Source organism: Porites lutea, chromosome 1 (assembly GCF_958299795.1).
Source record: "Porites lutea chromosome 1, jaPorLute2.1, whole genome shotgun sequence".
NCBI lineage: Eukaryota > Metazoa > Cnidaria > Anthozoa > Scleractinia > Poritidae > Porites > Porites lutea.
The window spans coordinates 35988460-36006934 of record NC_133201.1 but is presented as its reverse complement, the minus strand read 5'-3'; the positions used below and the strand labels follow the sequence as shown (position 1 = coordinate 36006934).

Here is an 18475-nt window from a genome sequence, read left to right as displayed (position 1 = left end):
GTAATACAGGCACTGTTTCCCTGAAATCTACTTGGAAATCCACCTTTGAATGGAACGAAAACACCCTCGTGTTGAAAAAAGTATCCCGTGAAGATGCGTTTGCTCGTGACAGACAGCTAAAAAGTCACCCCCTTTCCTCTGTGGGGATACATGTGGATTTTGCGGAAAAGTTTGGTTTATTGTTCAAAGACAAAAACAACCAATACCAATTAGGACCCAATTTAGACTTTGTCTTACCCACAACCACTTATACGACATCCACTCCACCCGTCAAAAGCAATGATAAGTATCAATGGCTAGGAGAGCATTTTGTGAGCATTAGTCCATCAGATTTATTAGGAGGAAACTCGTTATTCAAAGTCAAACAAGAGAATGGTCAATCGTATCTGTATCTCACTCGTACTGTGGATTGGCATTTTCAAAATCTGAATGTCCTGTTTAATACGCATGTGGAAACCGTAAAACAAACGGTCATGATTTATTGCGATGCTGTAGAATCCACCATTGTAGGATCACAACGACATTCGCTGTTAAGAAAAGTGGAATTAGAAAGAAAAGGAGAAGGGAGAGCGACCATAGAACCTTACCATCGTGAACGGATTTGAGTTCGAAATCAACACATTGAAAGCATTGAAGTGTCGTTGGCTACACCGGGTGGTTCCTTGTTGGTCTTATCCCCAGGCAAAACCATCATCACCCTTGGTTTTCAACAAGTATAAAAGAGACCGTGTATTATGGAAACATCACAACCACAACAAACAACATGTTAGGAGGATCGCTGACGCGTTATCATACCCCCACCATGCATGGGAGTGGTTTTATGCAAGAATTGGTAAAATTAGCTGGACCAAGTGTAGTGCGATCGATTGGGCACGGATTACATGCTTATGAAAAAGGTGCGTCAGCCTCCGAAGCCTTAAAAGGTTCAGGAGAAGTCTTAAAAAGAGGACTAAAACGTAAAATACCGGCGGCTATTGGTCTTGCGGTTAAAACCAAAGCCAAACAAACCTAAAAAAAGAAACGACAACGTGTTAAAGACATTTTAGGTGTGTAAAACATGCGGCGAGGACAAAAATCACAATCTCACATAAGACATCAACGATCAGTGGGTCGTTACCATTCTCCCTATCAACGCGGAGGCACTATTTTTAGACAACCTACCAACCCATGGGGATCCACGACCTATAAACCATTAGATCCAATGATTCTTTGTTCTTTAAGATAACAAAAAGGAGGGAAAGTGCATCCAGTCATCTACCCTTGGAAAAACAAAGGACGGAAACGTATAAATAGACGACGCAGACGACGTTAAGCTATCAGTCCGTCAACATGTCGCTGAATCTGTTTGACATTCCCAACATTGACTATAGGTATGAAGCCAAACGGTGGATTCCTTTCAAACCAGCTAATACTGGAACACGTCCTATTCTTTTTACTGTACCGGCAGGGGATGATTATTATGATTTGAATGAAACCAAGCGAGAAATCAAAGTGCGTATGAACACCACAGGGACAGGAGGACTTTCCAATGATGAAACAGGGGCTTCGGATGGTAATGATACCAAATATGTCTATTGCGTCAACAATTTTGGTCATTCTCTCTTTAATCAAATGAATGTGTCTTTCAATGGAGTGTTGATGACAGAACAAAGCAATGCTTATCACCAGAAAGCTTACCTAGAAACCCTACAGAATTTTAATCGCCAAGAAGGAGAAACGACCTTGGCCGCTCAAGGATGGGTGAATGAACTCAATGTCCTTGAAGAATTAACTCCTACCAACGCAGGCACTAATGATAAACCCAACCCCAACAACTGGAGTGGAAAAACAGGCTTGAAAGCACTCACCAGTCGCTTACTCGGCAAAGCGTATCATACCTTTATCATCACACATCGCCGTGTTCAAAACAGGCAAATGTTTGGTTCCTAACGTGCAGATTGATTTGGACTTGTATTTGAATAACAGCAACATGTTTCTGTTTGGTACCCCAGACACGACTACGACTGTCAACAAAAAGATTCCTACTCTGGGAGACAATGATTTGTTTGTGACTCTGTGGATGAAAAAAGTCACTCTCAATGCCTCTGTGTATTCCAGGCTACAAAAAGAAAGAAGTTTGAGTAAAACCAAAAAAGTCCGCTACCCTGTAGTTCGAAGTGAAATCCGAACGTATTCGTTCGATGGAAACAGCACTCGTTGGTCTCAGGACAATGTCTTCTTGAACAAGGTTCCTGTCAAAGTCATTATCGGACTCATGAATTCCACTAATTACAATGGAAGTCTGAAGTATTACCCTTATGCTTATGAAAAGTTTGGCGTCACCCGAGTTCGACAACGAATTGACGGAGAAGAATACCCTTACAGAGCCTTGGAACTAACAGGCAATTCCAGAGCAGAAGATTTAGTAGGCTATGATCGCTTTCTCACAGCGTCAGGCGCTTACAAGCACCACAGGGTACCCATGTTGCTCCCAAGCGACTGGGAACAAGGCAACAATTGTACCTCGTTCATGTTTAACAATGCTCCAGGGGATGCTGATGATCCTAGCTATAGAAATCCTAAATCACGGGGAATGTCAGTTATGAAATTGACTTCAGAGCCAATGTAGGTCACAACGTGACCGTGGTAATTTGGAGTGAGTATGAAAATGTCTATGAAATAGACCAGTGGGGAGGCATTCTTTATTCCATCAACAGCTAGGATGGAGTTCGTACCTATCAGTGATACAGTCCTCAATTACTTAGCAGAAGACGATCGCGAATTACGACCTTATTTTCGTGGCGTGTTTCCAGCAGACCAATTACCTTCCGTGTCTAAGAAACGAGTGAATGCTTACATTGTTAACACAGATCCAGCTAGTCAACCGGGTGAACATTGGTTAGCGATTTGGACGAATCACACTACCTGTGAAGTCTTTGACAGTTATGGGTTACCGCTATCTACCTACAAAAACCCTACCTTACAAGCTTGGTTCAACCAGTGGAAAGAAATCATTAGCAGTGATCAGCCTTTACAAGCCATGGATAGTTTTACGTGCGGGCATTATGCCCTTTTCTTTTTAAAAGCAAAAGCCAGACATGCCTCTTTTCAAGATTTTTTAGCTCAGTGGCATTCCAATAATTTAGTGTTAAATGATAGGCGAGTCGCAGACCAACTGCAGCGTCTCATTAAAACAGAGCTGACAGAGTATGAGCAATCTAATGTAAACCGTTCTTCTTTTTTCATTCATTAATAAAATTGTGTGTGTTACTTCTGACTGTGTCATTTCTATCATGATACTACGGGGTGATGTTCAAAAAGTGCTCAATGCACTGTTAGAAAAAGAATGGTCTTATTGGAAAGATCACAAACAAGAATGGATCAGACTCTGTCTTGATCCAGCGGAACTGTGGGATGGGTATCATTGGCAATTTGTACGATGTTTAGTGCAAGCTAAGTTGTGGTGGGACTTAAAAAATCATATAAAAGGAACAGGTGAAACACATTTGAAAGATCAAATACTAATCCTTATTCAGTTGAACTCACCGCGATTGTATCAATCACTATAGAGCGAACACGAAGACATCGCAGAGTCCTAAAAAAACGAAAAAGTCAAAAAGGGGGTGCACGATTTAGACGAAAACCACGTCTGGTGGATAAAATTGCCGAGGGAGTCGCCATGGGGTTGTCTGGTCCTTCTCCTAGTTTTATCAAATTAGGGGCCTTTTTAGGAAAACAAGCGCTGAAAGGTATAAAAGATAACGTACAACATTACGGGAAAAGTGAATTAGTGGAAAAATTACTCAAAGAAAAACATTGTTTGACCCTCCTTCGAAAAAAGTAGTGTATTGTTATGACCGATGGCAACCCCGATTTGATCGCATGAAAAAACATATTATTTTTTACAAAGGACTTCCTCCTGAAGGGGCTCTAGTGAAATGGTTTAAACCAGTGCATCATGGCATACTCATTTTGGATGATTTAATGGAAGAATCGGGAAGTGATAAGCGTGTGTTGGATTTATTTACGAACGATTCTCACCATCGAGGCATCACTGCTCTTTATATTACACAAGATCTCTTTCCCCCGGGCAAGTTTGCGAAAACCATTAACCGCAATGCACACTATGTGATTTGTTTTAAATCACCCAGGGATAAGACAGGTATTCGACATTTACTGCTTCAGGTGTACCCTGAAAAATGGCGTCAAGTACTCAAATTGTTTTTAAAGCTGACCTCCCGTCCTTTTGGGTATTTTATGTTGGATTTACATCCTGCCTCAGATGACTGTTGTCGCATTTGGAGTCATTTAACCAAAGAAGAGGGAGCTACGCGTGTTCATACCTTTGACGAAGATATAAATAGCCGTTCACTCTCAAACAAACGCAAATCCAAACATGAAACGAAAAGGACAACCAAAACGAAGAAAAGGTAAAACGGGGGTAGGAAGACAACGAGGAGGGATTGCTCCCATGTTAGCCCCAGCGATTCCAGCTTTAGCAGCTGGAGGAAAAGCGGCCGCGTTAGGAGGTTTAAGTGCATTGACGAATTATGGCACTAGGAAAGCAATCCAAGTGTTAGAGAAAAAGAAGTATAAAAGGAGGAGACGTCAACCAACACGAAGAAAGAAATAAACATGACGGGACGTATGACCAGACAGAGTCATTTTTTAAACGATGTGTTAAAAGAAGCCAACCAAAATAAACGGCAACAAAAATTACGGTATGCGAATGCAAATCAAATTAATGCCTTGAGTGAGTTAGTGATGAACACGTTGCGTGGGAGTGTCAAACCTGGGAGAAAAACAGTGAGTCATTTAAAACCGTATCGTCAATCTCTCCGAGTCATTGCCAACCCTCGTCAGAGTATAAAAAAGCGCAAACACTTGATGAGTACACAGATAGGTGCTGGGGCGTGGAAAGAATTACATCGCTGTTATCACTGTGCTAAAAGGCAATATCGCTATTAAGTCCTGAATCGTAAAGTTTTACAACGACTTCTTTGTGTATTAGACTATTTGCTTCTACTCGCACAAATGATCAAAGAGTTTCGACAAAAAGTCAAAGTGAGATGCAGACCCAAACAGATATAAAGACAATGCTTAACTCTTATTTTCATTAGCAAGCATGGACGGCAATTCATCCACACCGATTGAAAACTCAGTGCAATTTTTACGTTTGCGAGATAAATATAAATCCAATCTTTTAGACGACAGTCGTTTAACCAAAGCAGCAGGTTCAGCCGCTCAAAAAGAACTTTTGTTGGAGAGTCCTGCACCGGATACATGGAAAGAACCCCGTTTAAAATCAGTCAACCGAGAAGTACAACAATGGGTCAAGAAAATTCGTCAACCAGGAGGAATGCGAGGAATAAGTCGCGCTGAAGACGACAGCGATGAGGATGAAGGAAATTTAGCCGTAGGCCCATTACAACAATTTATGAGAAACATTTCAAAAATCAGTAAGGCTATAAAAAGGAAAGCCGAACCGGTCACCCCTCAATCAGTGTTACAAACCTCTGTTGTCAAACAAACTCCTTTTACCGGTAAAAAACCCAAGTTAACCTTTAAGACCGGATCCAAAGCAAAGCGGTTGTTACCCAAGACCCCTAAGAAAAGCCCTCCTTCATCTGGTTACAAGACCCCTAAAAAGAAAAAGACTCCTTCCCCTCCTTCCAGGTTTTTAGTACGGCGGAAGAAGAAGAAGGCTTTGCCGCTGAATCCCCTTGGAAAAAAGCTCAGGATAGTATTAAAAAAAAATTTAACGAGGCAACAAAAAGAGCTCAAGAAAGAGCCTTAAAGAAACTCGCACCTGCTCCAGGTTGGAAACCGTTTGGGACACCGGCGAAAAGAAGATTGGATGGCAAAGACTGGTAAAAAGAAGGTTTACAGAAAAAGACCGCAAAAGGGAAGAAAGCGCGGTCAGCGTGGAGGCAAGTTGGATATTCAGAAACTTATTGAAAAAACAGGCAAAGAGTTTCATTGGCCTAAAATGAACTATACGGGGCCTGGGACCCATTTGGAGGCAAGATTGAAGAGGGGGGACCGAGGCGTCAATCGTTTAGACGAAATCGCGCGAATCCATGACATCGATTATTCCAAAGCGAAAAATTTACAAGATAAGTGGAAAGCCGACGATAAAATGATTCGCGCTATTACGAATCTCCCAGGCAAGAAAACCAAACAAGAACGGGTCGTCAAAACCATTATGCAAGCAAAACGCAAACTTAAACTGTAACTTTTTTTTTCTTCATTGCTGATTAAATTTTGTTTACATTTAAAGTGTCTTGTTTTAATTCTTGGTAAAATGTAACTGAATCACACATTGACTATCTGATTGACACTCAACTAGATTGCCATTTAATTCTTTGAGCGTGATTTCAACCTCTTCCCAATGATTGTCTTGTACCTCGTAAAAGTTTTCTCGGGTGGGTGAAAACGCATAGCGTTCTCTTCCTTGAGGCGCGTAGTACACTTGACCCAGTGATTGCGTGACGGTCACGCTGTTAGCGGTCACTTTGGCTGAGACTTCCAGGGCTCTGGGGTAGAGGTTTAAGGCATCTTCAAAACTTTGATTGAGGTTAATAAAACGCCAATCGGAGAGAGTACTTAAATGAAGCCAATTGCCAAGTATTTGGGTGGGTTTTCCCGTCTCCAAGGAACTGGCTCCTTTAGTGTGATTGGGGTAGCTATGTACCAAATTTGGTCCCATGCTATCGGCTTGATTAGACTTGGTATTTATCCAATGCAATTTTTCCGCCAACGGTTTGTAGATATAAATTGAATTGTCCGTATGGCTATGAGTTAAGACGAGTTCTGGTTGCACCCCGTCTTTATTCCACGCTAATGGATGCCAACGGGCTGAACTAAACTTAAAACCATCATCCAAACTAGCGTGCGCTGTTTCTTCTATTCTATGTTTCACTGTATTAAAAAAATCCACCCCTTCATGACAGGCGCCTGTTTTTTCCCATTCACGTAAATCACTTGCACTGATATAGCCTTTTTGCGACACACCGGATTGATTTGCTTTTTCAGTCTCAGCCCATAATTCCATTAAATTCACATCGGCACTCTGCAAGTCTTTAAATAGAGACATTTTAGGCAAAATTGCCGAAGCAATTGAGACTTTCCATCCTTTCCCATGTAATCTTAACCCAGGTTTGACTTTAAACTGATTTGCCACATTACTCGCGTAATTTTGGGTGACATCGCTTACGAGGGTCAGGTAAATGTTCGACATTTTACGAAAAGTAACTTATCCATCCATGTCCCCTCTATTTATACTAACAGAGACCACGCAAATAATTTGAGTCGCGAACTTAGTTTATTAGGCCATTTCACCTCCCTTCGATGAAACGTTACAAACCCTACTCCTAATTTAATCTCAAAAAGTTAAAAAGCTTGAAAAATGTTCATATAAAGGGGTTAGCGCCTCCATGCTACCTTACCTCCTTTAAGAAAAATTTAGAAAAAACTATTTACAATGAAAGCAACAGTTCTGCGTCTCCGCCGAACCAATTGTATTCGTATGGTGTGGACACGCGAGTGGCAGGATCAATGACACGTTTGTCAAAGACAAGTCCATACTTTTTCACTCGTTCTGTGAGTTTAATTTTCTTGGTCGTTTCATCCCGTGCAAAGAAATCAGGAATGGTAATTGCCATTTCTTGCCGCTGCTGCATGGGGTGATCTAATTCTTTCAGGATGTTATCCCGCGTGGTGTAGTAGTTGAGTGTCTGGAGTGTCTCGTAGTTGAGTGTAAACCCGCGTACTTTACACTCCACCTTGCCTTTCTTGGTAAGATAACCATAATTCTTCGCGCCGCCACTGCAAAATTCGACGATTGAATCGCCACTAAGTTCATCTGTGAACTGTCCGAGCTACGGTCCCAGTGGTAGTTTTTCCTGACCAGGTTTGGTTTTGTAGATAACAGAGTCTGTATCGTAATACAGAACTCGGTCACCTAGAAAATCAAGGGCTTCATACAGTTTGAGGCGAGCAAGGGATGTCGTGAAGGCCGCGACGAACACGTTGGTTTTAAAGCTGCGTTCATATTCCTCTTCCGCGGTGGTTGTCACGATCTCCATCACATCTTCGGAACAGATACGTATGGCGGAAATTTGAAATGTTGGATCATCCAGGATCCGGAAAAAATCAGCGGGTTGTGTGATGTAGTGGGTCATCGGTTTATTTTGTCGTTCACCAAATTTGCCCCATAAACTGAAAGATAGAAAAAAGAAAGAACAGTTTGTTATTGTTTTCTGCGCGGTCCGCAGATTATAATTTTTGATTTGTACCGTGCATTTGCGTTTGCACAAGTCAAACCATGTCGCGAACTGAAAAATGCAGTAAAACACTGCAAATAATTTTTCTTAAGTGCAGACTTTTTACACACATTTCCCATACAATTCCTTCTAGTTTTTGATTTGTTGCGTGCATTTGCCATTGCACAGTATGAAACAACTCGCGAACTTAAAAATGCGGTAAAACACTGCAATTTAAATTTAAAAAGTGCAGACTTTTACTGCAACTAAAAATCTTAAGTGTGGAAAAAGTCTGCAACTTAAACTTTAAAACATTTTTCATCGTGGTTTCATCATGGTTCCATCGACGATGAATCGCCGTTTCATCGTGGTTTCATCGTTTTATCGGGGTTTCATCGTGGTTTCATCGTAAAAACGTTTTAACATAACTAGTTACTTGTTCAAAAGCATTTTGGCAATAGATTTCCGTCCAGGATTTTCTGCGACATGTTCCAGTTTAATCCCCTCATGTTCCTCGTAGTCTCGGACATACTCTGCTTTCTGCTCGTCTGTCACGCACTCTATCGGCCAGCCAGTGCTCTCCTGTTTTAGTTTGAGCCAGGTGTTGACATACTCTGCAAACAGTCCAGTGCAGCGGTTCTCTGGGGTAAAATGCCAGACTTCATGGATTTTCTGGATTTCGTATCCTTTTTCTACCGCTTTTTGCAGTTCTGGAGTACACCAGGTGCCGTGTAAGATTCGCTGTTCACGTGTGTGACCGCACATATTGCTGCGTTCTAGGAGTGGTTTGGCCATTTCTTCTTTAACGCACTCTCCGCATAAAGGGAACGTTAGCTTTCCTCCTTCTCTGACGGGGAGAACAGGATGAAAAAGCTGCTCAGGCGCAAGGATGTCGACCTGAGCGATACCAAAATAATGGAAGATATTTTGATCGGCTGGGTTGAGGTAAATTTCTGGAAATCGCACAGGATAAGTTCCATATTTGTTGATGGAGGGATACAGCGAGGTAAAATCTACATAGGATATCTCTTCTCCCTCAGCGGCTTTGGCGTACAATGTTTTGGCGCCGGTACGTCCACCAAAGAAGGCATCTCGTGGTTCGAGCGGTGGAACTAACTCAAAGCTTTCCAGGAAGGTTTGGAGCTCTGGGTCTGTTTTTTTCTGGTTGGCGAAGTCGCACCCCCATTTTTCAATCACGGTGTAGCCAGCGTCTCGGAGGATTGCAGCCTTCAGACAGGTGGCTTCGTAGACCTCTTCGAAGGTTCGGTCTGTGTGGCAGTGTCTTTTCTTCTGACCGTTGAGGGGGAAACATCGTTTACAACCGTGAAAAATGCATCCGTTATACTCGTACACTGTATTGCTGTCTGCATGATAACCATCCACATTGTAGGACTGAGCTGGGGTTAAAACACGGGCTTCGCCATCGAGTGAGTTTCGCACATGCTGAAAAATAGAAAAATATACATTTGTTATTGTTTTCTGCGCGGTCCACAGATTATAATTTTTACAGCGTGCATACACAAATGCACAGTTCAATTGATTTCGCGAACTTAAAAATGCGGTAAAACACTGCAAATAATTTTTCTTAAATGCAGACTTTTTACACATATTTCCCATACAATTCCTTCTAATTTTTGATTTGTAGTGTGCGTTTGCCATTGCACAGTATGAAACATGTCGTGAACTTAAAAATGTGGTAAAACAGTGCAAATGAATTTTCTTAAGTGCATACTTTTACTGCAATTTAAATATCTTACCTGAATTCCGCCTCCGATCTTGGCATTTTCAAACTCCAACCATTGCAGGGCCTCCACACTCTGATTCTGTTGGTTTTGATGCCATCCGTTTCTGGGTTCCAACGCGATCAGGTCTTTAATCAGAAAGTTCTTTCTCCACACTTTGTTGGCGGTACACGCGATGGTAACACATTCGATCACTGGATTAATTCCAGTCAGTTCGATCATTTCTTTTCCAAATGCTTCCAAGGACTGAGCGAGGACTTCAACATCGCTATAAAGATAGGCAGAGAGTTCTTTCTGAAAATCGGAGATTGCTCCGCTTTCCACTTTTTCTTTGTGCCATGCGTAAAATTCTTTACGTCTTTTCTCTGACATCCTTTCTGGGTGATAGTCCTCTGCTGGAGGATAAACGCCCACGTACTCGTACTTGTCCTCGCGTATCCACGAATACGCGAAGAATCCCTTGTGTGTTTCCGTCAAATTGAATGTCGCCGGTAATTTCTCTAACGCCATATTAAAAAAATTTAACGAATCACGAAAAATAAGGTTACCGCACTCGAACGATAAATACTTGGCTCCCACACTCAATACTTTCACAATCTGGTAGCCCAAATCATACAAAGCATGCAAAATAAATGAAGAATCAAAACCACGCATATTGTGAGCATACACATAGACTTTGCGTTCTTTACCGTCCTCCGTGACAGTTCTCGCTTGTGCGTCACGCAACAAATCCATCGCCGTTCCCGCTTCCTGATAACTATCCATCTCACCCAGATATTTCCATCCGACACACACTACTTCAAACTCTTCGATTTCATTCTGCGTACATTCAAAGTCCATGGCACAAATCATGGGTTCCACTTTTTCTTTTCCTTCACTGTCTCCTTCGCTCTCTGCCTCTTCAAATTCCATCATCCTTTCTTCGTCCGCATCCTCTGAGACCGTACGGGGTCCCCACGCTGTTTTGTCTTCATCCACAATGGGTTGAATAAAACAACGGTGATTGACATGAGTGACTTCTTTACAGTTTCGGCAAAGTGCGTGATAGCAGTGATGTTTTTTTTTTGGGATGGAACTTGTAAACTTGGCAACATTCGTGACACTTTTTAAATCGGCTGCAAACACTATTCGCTCCTCGTTTGTGTGCGTCATAACAGTTCTGTCCGTAAAACTTTTGATTGCATTGATCACAATAGACTTCTGGTGTCACATAGGCCGCGAAATTAGGACAAGCTCCGTTCGTTCTTCTGCAGCTGCTACAGTTCTGCCCCCGGCAATTATGATTTTCGCTCGTTTCTTGGTTGTAGCCTTTCTCGCAGTGATGGCAATAATAACTTCGGTTTAACAGGGCTGGAATGCTACGCGGACCGTGAAAGTGATTTTCTACTTTGAGTAGGCAAATTTTCTTGGATACATCATTGTAAGCGCGATCTTTAAACCAAATCATGCCTCGTTGTCCTTCAAAGACAATAATCTGATAATCTTGAGGGCCTAAATGATCTTGAAATTGCTGCAATTCTTCAGCACCACAAGGTCCCTCGGCTACCCCGGCTTCTTGACAAAGTTTATGGGCGAGATAACCTTGCTGACCTTGACCTAATCTGATGGTCTTATACTGTGGATTTCCATCGGCAAGGGCTTGCATAGTGACGAGGGCCCGCGAAGCACAAAGGTCATCTTTATTCTTGATTGTGATAAGACAATGTTTCTTTTTGAGCATATCTTCATACGACATACTGCCAAGGTTTTTTCCTTTACGCCCCCTTCCGCGCTGACGGTTCTTAAAAAACAACAGTTCAATGTAAAATTCGCCACTGCTTGCATCGAACCCTCAGCTGAGTTTAATTGCTTGGCTAGTTTATCTAACCAATGTTCGGTGTATTCGCTGCGATTAAACCACTCTTCTAACGGAATAGGTCGTGTACTGGTCCATGTGTGTGTGCCTGTACTATGATGAACAGCCATGGACATAGACAAATCTTCAATGCGTCCAAGTTGATTTCGGGGATCACGAACGTATTCGTTCAGGCCTTGAATCGTTGCTTCAGTAATCGCCTCTCCCTGCAATTCACCATTAGGAGGACGCAACTGAATTAAGCGGGAGCGAACAGCGTGCTGAACTGCTACACCATCTCTCCATCGCCGTATCGGACCTATCTGTTCCATATTAACGGCAAATGGCCGATTTCCACCGTACTGATCTGCTCTGCGCGAAGCGGCTAACAGGTCAAATTCGTCATCGGAATCCATCAGTTCCTCTCCCTGACTAGCAGTCCATTCTAACTCCTCGGCTAAAACCTCTTCTAAACCATCATTCTCTATAAGCGCACGAATGTAAGGATCCATGTTACGCTTTTGAAGATCGTTTGGATAAGCTCCGCACAGTAAGACAGTAAAAACTGAATGACGCTTTCAGAGACGCAACTTAGTTAAATTAGCTTTGGAGCGCGTGCTTCGAATTTCAAGGCTACCCAACACTACCTAATGACTTATTTTGACTGAGTCAGCTACAATGGATGACATCTTTTGTTCTTTTTCTAATTAATTTTTTAACTGACCCCTCTATAATGAATTTTTGTTCTTTTTCTAATTATTTTTTGGCTGATTCAGCTATAATCTTTGTTCTTTTTTCCCTGAGCGTTCATTTGACAATCTCAGTTCATTTTCTAAGAAAACCCCTCCCTGCCTGAGCGTTCATTTGACAATCTCAGTTAATTTTCTAAGAAAACCCCTCCCCTGCCTGAGCGTTCATTTGACAATCTCAGTTCATTTCTTTTTCCCAAAGACACAAGTAAATTACACGCAAACTTAATTTTATTTTCATTTCACCTCCCTTCGGTAAAATGCTACAATAACTTTCTTAGTAAATGCAATGAGAGGAACATATTTAGCCGCAAGTCGGCTAAGTCCTTTTCAAAGCACTTTTTCTTATTTACAAACTGGAACCCTAATGGATCTGGATACAAGAAAAAAATTTAATACAAGTCTTCATGATAATCTCGAAAAAACCAAGGAAATTCTAATTTTAAGTGAGCGTATGTTCGCTCAAAGCGTTCGATCATGGATTCAACATGCGGAAAGAAAGGGTTGTCCACAAGATTTAAATCATACATGGTTACATTTAAAACAGTGATACGAAAATCAGTTTTTTGTCTGTTAATTTCAATCCACTCCGTAAAAGGATTGCGTGGTAAAAAACGAATATCTTGTAAAGCCTCTCTACAAAAACAAACCAGAAGATTGCATCATTCTTTGTTCAAGCGCTATGCGTCTTTGTAAAACATTGGTATGTCTATATAACTTAAAGATTTTACGACGTTCCCTTTCAAAATTAACTCTTTCATATCTATCATGTCGCATTTGCCCTTCCACTGTCAATCCTTCGACACAAATTCTTAGGCAATTGGTGTTGATCCAGAAGGCTTTCCTGCATTTCACATTGCAGTGTATTACTCTGAGAAAGTACCAGGCGAGAAATGGCAAATGATAACTGCCTACCCGTTCACCTGGGGATTCTATTCTGAATTTCTAAGTAGAAAAAACAATTTCTACTAATCGTCTTTTGACGAAACGGTTCTTTTAAGAACCACCACATGATTAAAAGTCAATGCCCAATACTGAGAAAGACTAGTTTATTTTTTCTTTTTCTTTCGTCGGGAACGTGCGTAGCGCAAAGCGTTAAGCATTAGTACTGACGACAGGTAAATTTTCAATACGTTTAAGCTTACGGGTTCGATTCTCTCTTTCTCTTTCAGGTCTTTCTTTTTTCTTCTAAGACATAGGAGCAACATTATTTTAGCTGACTCAGCGAGTTTACATGCAAATTTTTGAAGCGCGCGTGAATTAGCATACGAAATAAATCTCTCGTTCTCATTTTTATAATTCACACACTTTGAAGATGTCAACGACTAAGGAGCTCGGGGAAGCTTGGTTTGGTCGTCAAGCTGGAGTAAAACATCTTAAGGCTCTTTTAAAACTCAAAGAAACTCACGTTCTCACACTCAAAGAGTATATTCAAAGTCTGAAAAGAAAAGAGATGAGGAGACAACAAAGAGAGAAGAAGAGAGTCGCTGAGAAGAAAGAAGTGAAAAAAGAAGAGAAGACTTTGATCTATGATAATATGGTTGGCGACATTAATCTCTTATGCGCTAAATGTCAACGCAATCTTAAAACACTGTAATAAAAAACTTCTTAACTTCAGATCTTTATTTTTCTTTGAAAGGCTCGTAGCGGCATGGTAGCGAAATGGTGATTGCGTCGGGCTCATAACCCGAAGATACGAGGATCAAAACCTCGCTGTGCCTTCTTTTTTCTTTCGTAGAGACTCTATGGCCAAATGGATAAGGCGCCTGACTACGGATCAGGAGATTCCAGGTTCAAGTCCTGGTAGAGTCGATCGTTTTTACTCAAGATTCGGTACTGCGCATGCGTAGTGCGCATTCTGTCCCACATGTGTAAGTGATCACCTTTATCCACATATATAAGTTCACCTTTACATATTCATAAGTAACTAAGTTCCGAGTCCTCTTCGGCGCTCTCCGAGCGAGTCCGCCATCTTGAATTTTTGATTGACAACTAAGAACAATAGCCTTTAAACAATAGCGGTGGCGGCATCCTTTGAAGGCCCAGGTAACCAGGAATACTACGGTCAACTCCGGTGGCGGAGAGGACTGTGAAACTATGGAAACTAAATGACTCACAGATTCCACAAGGCTAGGATTTATTATTTCAACTCTTACAGCAATCTCGTTGTATGAGGTGTTGGGAATAACGCTCTTGTAGGTTCCATGTTCAACAGCAATAAAGAAGTTTCTTGAGATGGTTACCCGTCGAAAATTTGTGATCGTTAGAGAAAAACTACGCCCGTGTTGAGATATTTAAGCTAAGGTCATGTGACGGCTAGCGAAAAATCATTGTGAGGTAAATACAGTTACAATAGAGAAAATAGCTTAAAATACTACGAAACAGCATCTAAAGCACAGTAGTGCCGTTACAATAATAGTAATAATAATAATAATAATAATAATAATAATTATAGTAGTAATAATATACACGAAAAAATTACTCAATTCTGATTGGCTGAGACAGGCGTGCAGTTCTTCTGTAACACGAGTGCAAAAAGTGTAACACGAGTGCAAACTTGTAACACGAGTGCAAATTAAAAATACTTTCTGATTGGGTGAAAACACGAAAGAAACCAACAAGAACCAATCAGATTAGTGCTGTTTTAACAACAAAAATTCAAGAAAATGGCCATGATTTTCAGCAGACGACGACGGCATTTAATTTTGTAAGCAAAACAACAATAGAAAAGTTAAAAAATATTCCAAAAACCCGAACACAATAAAAAGTACGTCTTTCAGTGTTTCTGGCTAAATGTATTGAAAATGCGTTGCTAAGAGAAAAATACTGTCAACAAAATCGAAGAAAATGAGCCAGAGAAACTAAAAAACAAGCTACTTATAACAGACTACGCTAAAGTAAAAAATAAAGAACAAAAATGGTTGCAACCACACGCAAACCATGACAGCTACACTCTTCAGGCACTTAAATGAACAAAGTTACAATTCCATGATAACAATAGGGATTTCAAGTCATGTACGTTATTTGTTGCTCTCTTTGGGTCTTTTGTGGAGCGAAGACCTCTATTAACAAATCCATGCGATGGTCTGTTTTTTTCTACCTCAGTAGCAAACGAACCGAAAGTTTAACATCTGGTCCAAACTAAACCAATGGGCGAAAATACCACAACTCACATAATGAAAGTATCCGTAGCTGGTACTAGCCTGAAAGAAAGTGAGAAAAAAGTTTACGAATCATTGTGCGAGAAAAACAACAGTCAGGAAGCTGAAGAAAGCAAAGTTTGTAAGTTCAGAACATATCGTCAGTGTTACAGGCCAAATTGGTATAAATTTCCTTAACGACTACGATGAATCGAGATGAAGCCGACGAAGAAGAGCTACGATGACTCTTACAGTAGGCAAAATAAGATAATGAAAACTCCAGCGCTGAGAAAAAGCAAATATTATATTAATACTGGCAGTTTCCGACATCACAACAACTGTGGCTCCACTCACCCATCGATGGCAGCGTCGAAGGAAAACAAATTGCCTCCTTCATTTTCGGGTTTTAAATCTCAAAAATTTGTCTATGAATCCAGCTATGATGGGGTCTCAGGAACAGACAATGATAAACAGTCGGTAAAAAACCTTAGCAAGTGTCTTTCATCTTTGGCTGTTCGAAGCGTTCTGATTTCAAAACGGCAGTATACTTCTTGAAAACGCTTCTTGTAAACGCCGAGCTCTCATAATCGAGGATGAATTTAAAAACACTTACTTTTGCTGATTGTTGTAAACCAAGTTATCTTTAACAGGCTGGTGACCATATAAAAAAATCCTTGCACATTTCCAAGTTCTTAGCTGAATGATTTTGAAAGCGTTGGTCTTGATAAAGTTTGAATTTGACAAAGGTAGTAGTCTGTTTCAGCCAATCAGTTGAATGAACTAAAAATGCGCGCGCTGTCAAAATTTGTTGTTGTAGTTATGTTTTTCGTGTATATTATTAATAAGTAATCACATGATTTTTCTCGTGCAATTTTAAGTTTATTTATTAATTTGACGTACTTGTTACTGCTGATGTCAGCAAGCAGGGGTCTCAATCTGTTATAAATCTTTTTGGGACATGTATCTAAGGCACTTCCGGCTGAGAATGCCGTAAAATAAATAGTCAACACACTTTTAATACAAACACTAGAATTCATGAAAATTTGTCGCCTCTGAATCCAGCTTCAAATTTCTTCTTTCTTTTTTATTGTTCAGTAAAAAAGACGCAACTTCTAGTTTTAAGAAGAAAGGAAAAAAAAACATTTTATATTACACTTAAATGACACTTTACATGAATTTACAAAGAGAATAAAAGGAAATCAATAGCAAATGCCTATTCCAAAAAATTAAGGTTTGCTACTTGGTAGCATAATATTTCGCTCTAAATCAAGTCGCATGTTTTCTTGACACTGCTCACCAGTTTTTCATGCTACTGATTAGAGGGATTTTAATGAAATAAAGAAATTTCTCTTTGGTATCAAATCTGTTGTTCTTAAGACCTTTAATGCCTGACATTGATTTCTGGTAACGAGGCAAAATTGTATATTTGTCACACGTATTCAGCTCCTTAAAGAAAAAGAGTACAAGTACTTTGGTATATTAAGGTGCTCGAAAAAGTCCCCTGTTAAACTAGCTACAGACCTCTGAGAAGCTTTAATTTCTTTCAGAGTTTACGTTTATTCCCCCTTGAGTGGGGAAGCTAGTGCCCCGAAGGCTCTTAAGCCCTGACCCTATTTAAAGGAAGTAATCAGAAAAATTAAATCCTTTTTGATGTCCAAATCCAGCGAAAAATGACACCCAGATGAAGGAAAATCTGGCTAAGCATAATATTGTTTAAACCGGTTCTATTCCGTTTCGTTTTCGAAACAGGGACATAGTTTTCTACTGGCGTTTTGCTTGTACATACAGAACGGTTACTTCCGTTTTTTAAAAGGTTTATGTGCTGTGATTTTGAAAGTACAGTTTAAAGGAATCCTATTGAAGGATCACAAAGCAAGAAGGATCCCTTAGTCAAGGTCTGAGCACCTCAAAGCATTTTCTATCCCGTGGCATATGCCTCGTATACAGCATAAATATTGGAGTTCCCTCCCCTGCGCTTAACGATACAGCACAGTAAATTGCCCTTTTGAGCAATTATGTGTCGAAACGTATTTCTTAAACATTTCAGCTTCAGTAGGTATCTAACGCAGGTAACAACTACAGCAATGCTAATCTCTAGTTCAAAAAGTTCAAGTGCTTTTTAAGCGCTGCCCGTAAATTTGAGTAAAACTGTATTGAAGCACATCACTGGCACCCGACTTGCGGGGCGTCAACGAAGCTCTCGGCCGCATGCCTCTTCACACTGAATTGGCTCCAGTAGCACTAAAACTGCAATAAACAAAACAGAACAAAAAAAAAATGGGCCCGAGCGTTTAAACATGGTATGTAGACCCAATAAAACTGGAGGTTTAAGAGAGCTTCGTGACTACCGCGTGGACTCAGTGTTGTTTTAGCATCAGTGAAATCACATAAATAACCATAGCCCAAAAAATAAGGTCGAGATCCTCTTATATCTAATTGCTACATGTACTAATTTAAATATTTTGTAAATCTTTCGTTTCGAGCATTTCTAGCACGATGTCGTAAATTGCTAAAAGCAGAGTCTTGGCTTATTCACAAGTCGCAAAAACCTGGAAAGCTAGGCTTGTAAGCTGTATAGGCTTGCCTCATTCCAAGGAGAGAATTTTTTTACCGACAAAATTTTTCACTCCCTTGACAGGGTATTCTAACCATGATCTGGTATAGCTCCAGTAGCTGCTTTGTCGATCGTCTTTAGGAGTTGGCTCCTGGACTACACGTGGAGTCATACTCGTCTGCAACGCATTATACAGTCTGTCTGTAAACAGAT

General features: G+C 40.6%; 1 protein-coding gene and 1 non-coding gene across 2 annotated transcripts; one reads left to right on the top strand and one right to left on the bottom strand.

Moving 5' to 3' along the window:
- Nucleotides 1-7457: 7457 nt before the first annotated feature.
- LOC140928931 (uncharacterized) lies at nucleotides 7458-11137 on the bottom strand. Its single transcript, XM_073378737.1, has 4 exons — nucleotides 10001-11137; nucleotides 8680-9686; nucleotides 7864-8199; nucleotides 7458-7806 (listed from the first exon to the last, which is right to left on the bottom strand). The coding sequence occupies exons 1-4, from the start codon at nucleotides 11135-11137 to the stop codon at nucleotides 7458-7460; spliced, it is 2829 nt and encodes a 942-aa protein (XP_073234838.1).
- Nucleotides 11138-14307: 3170 nt separating this feature from the next.
- On the top strand, nucleotides 14308-14380 carry Trnar-acg (transfer RNA arginine (anticodon ACG)). Its single transcript has one exon. It is a non-coding gene; the product is annotated as a tRNA-Arg (tRNA).
- Nucleotides 14381-18475: the final 4095 nt, after the last annotated feature.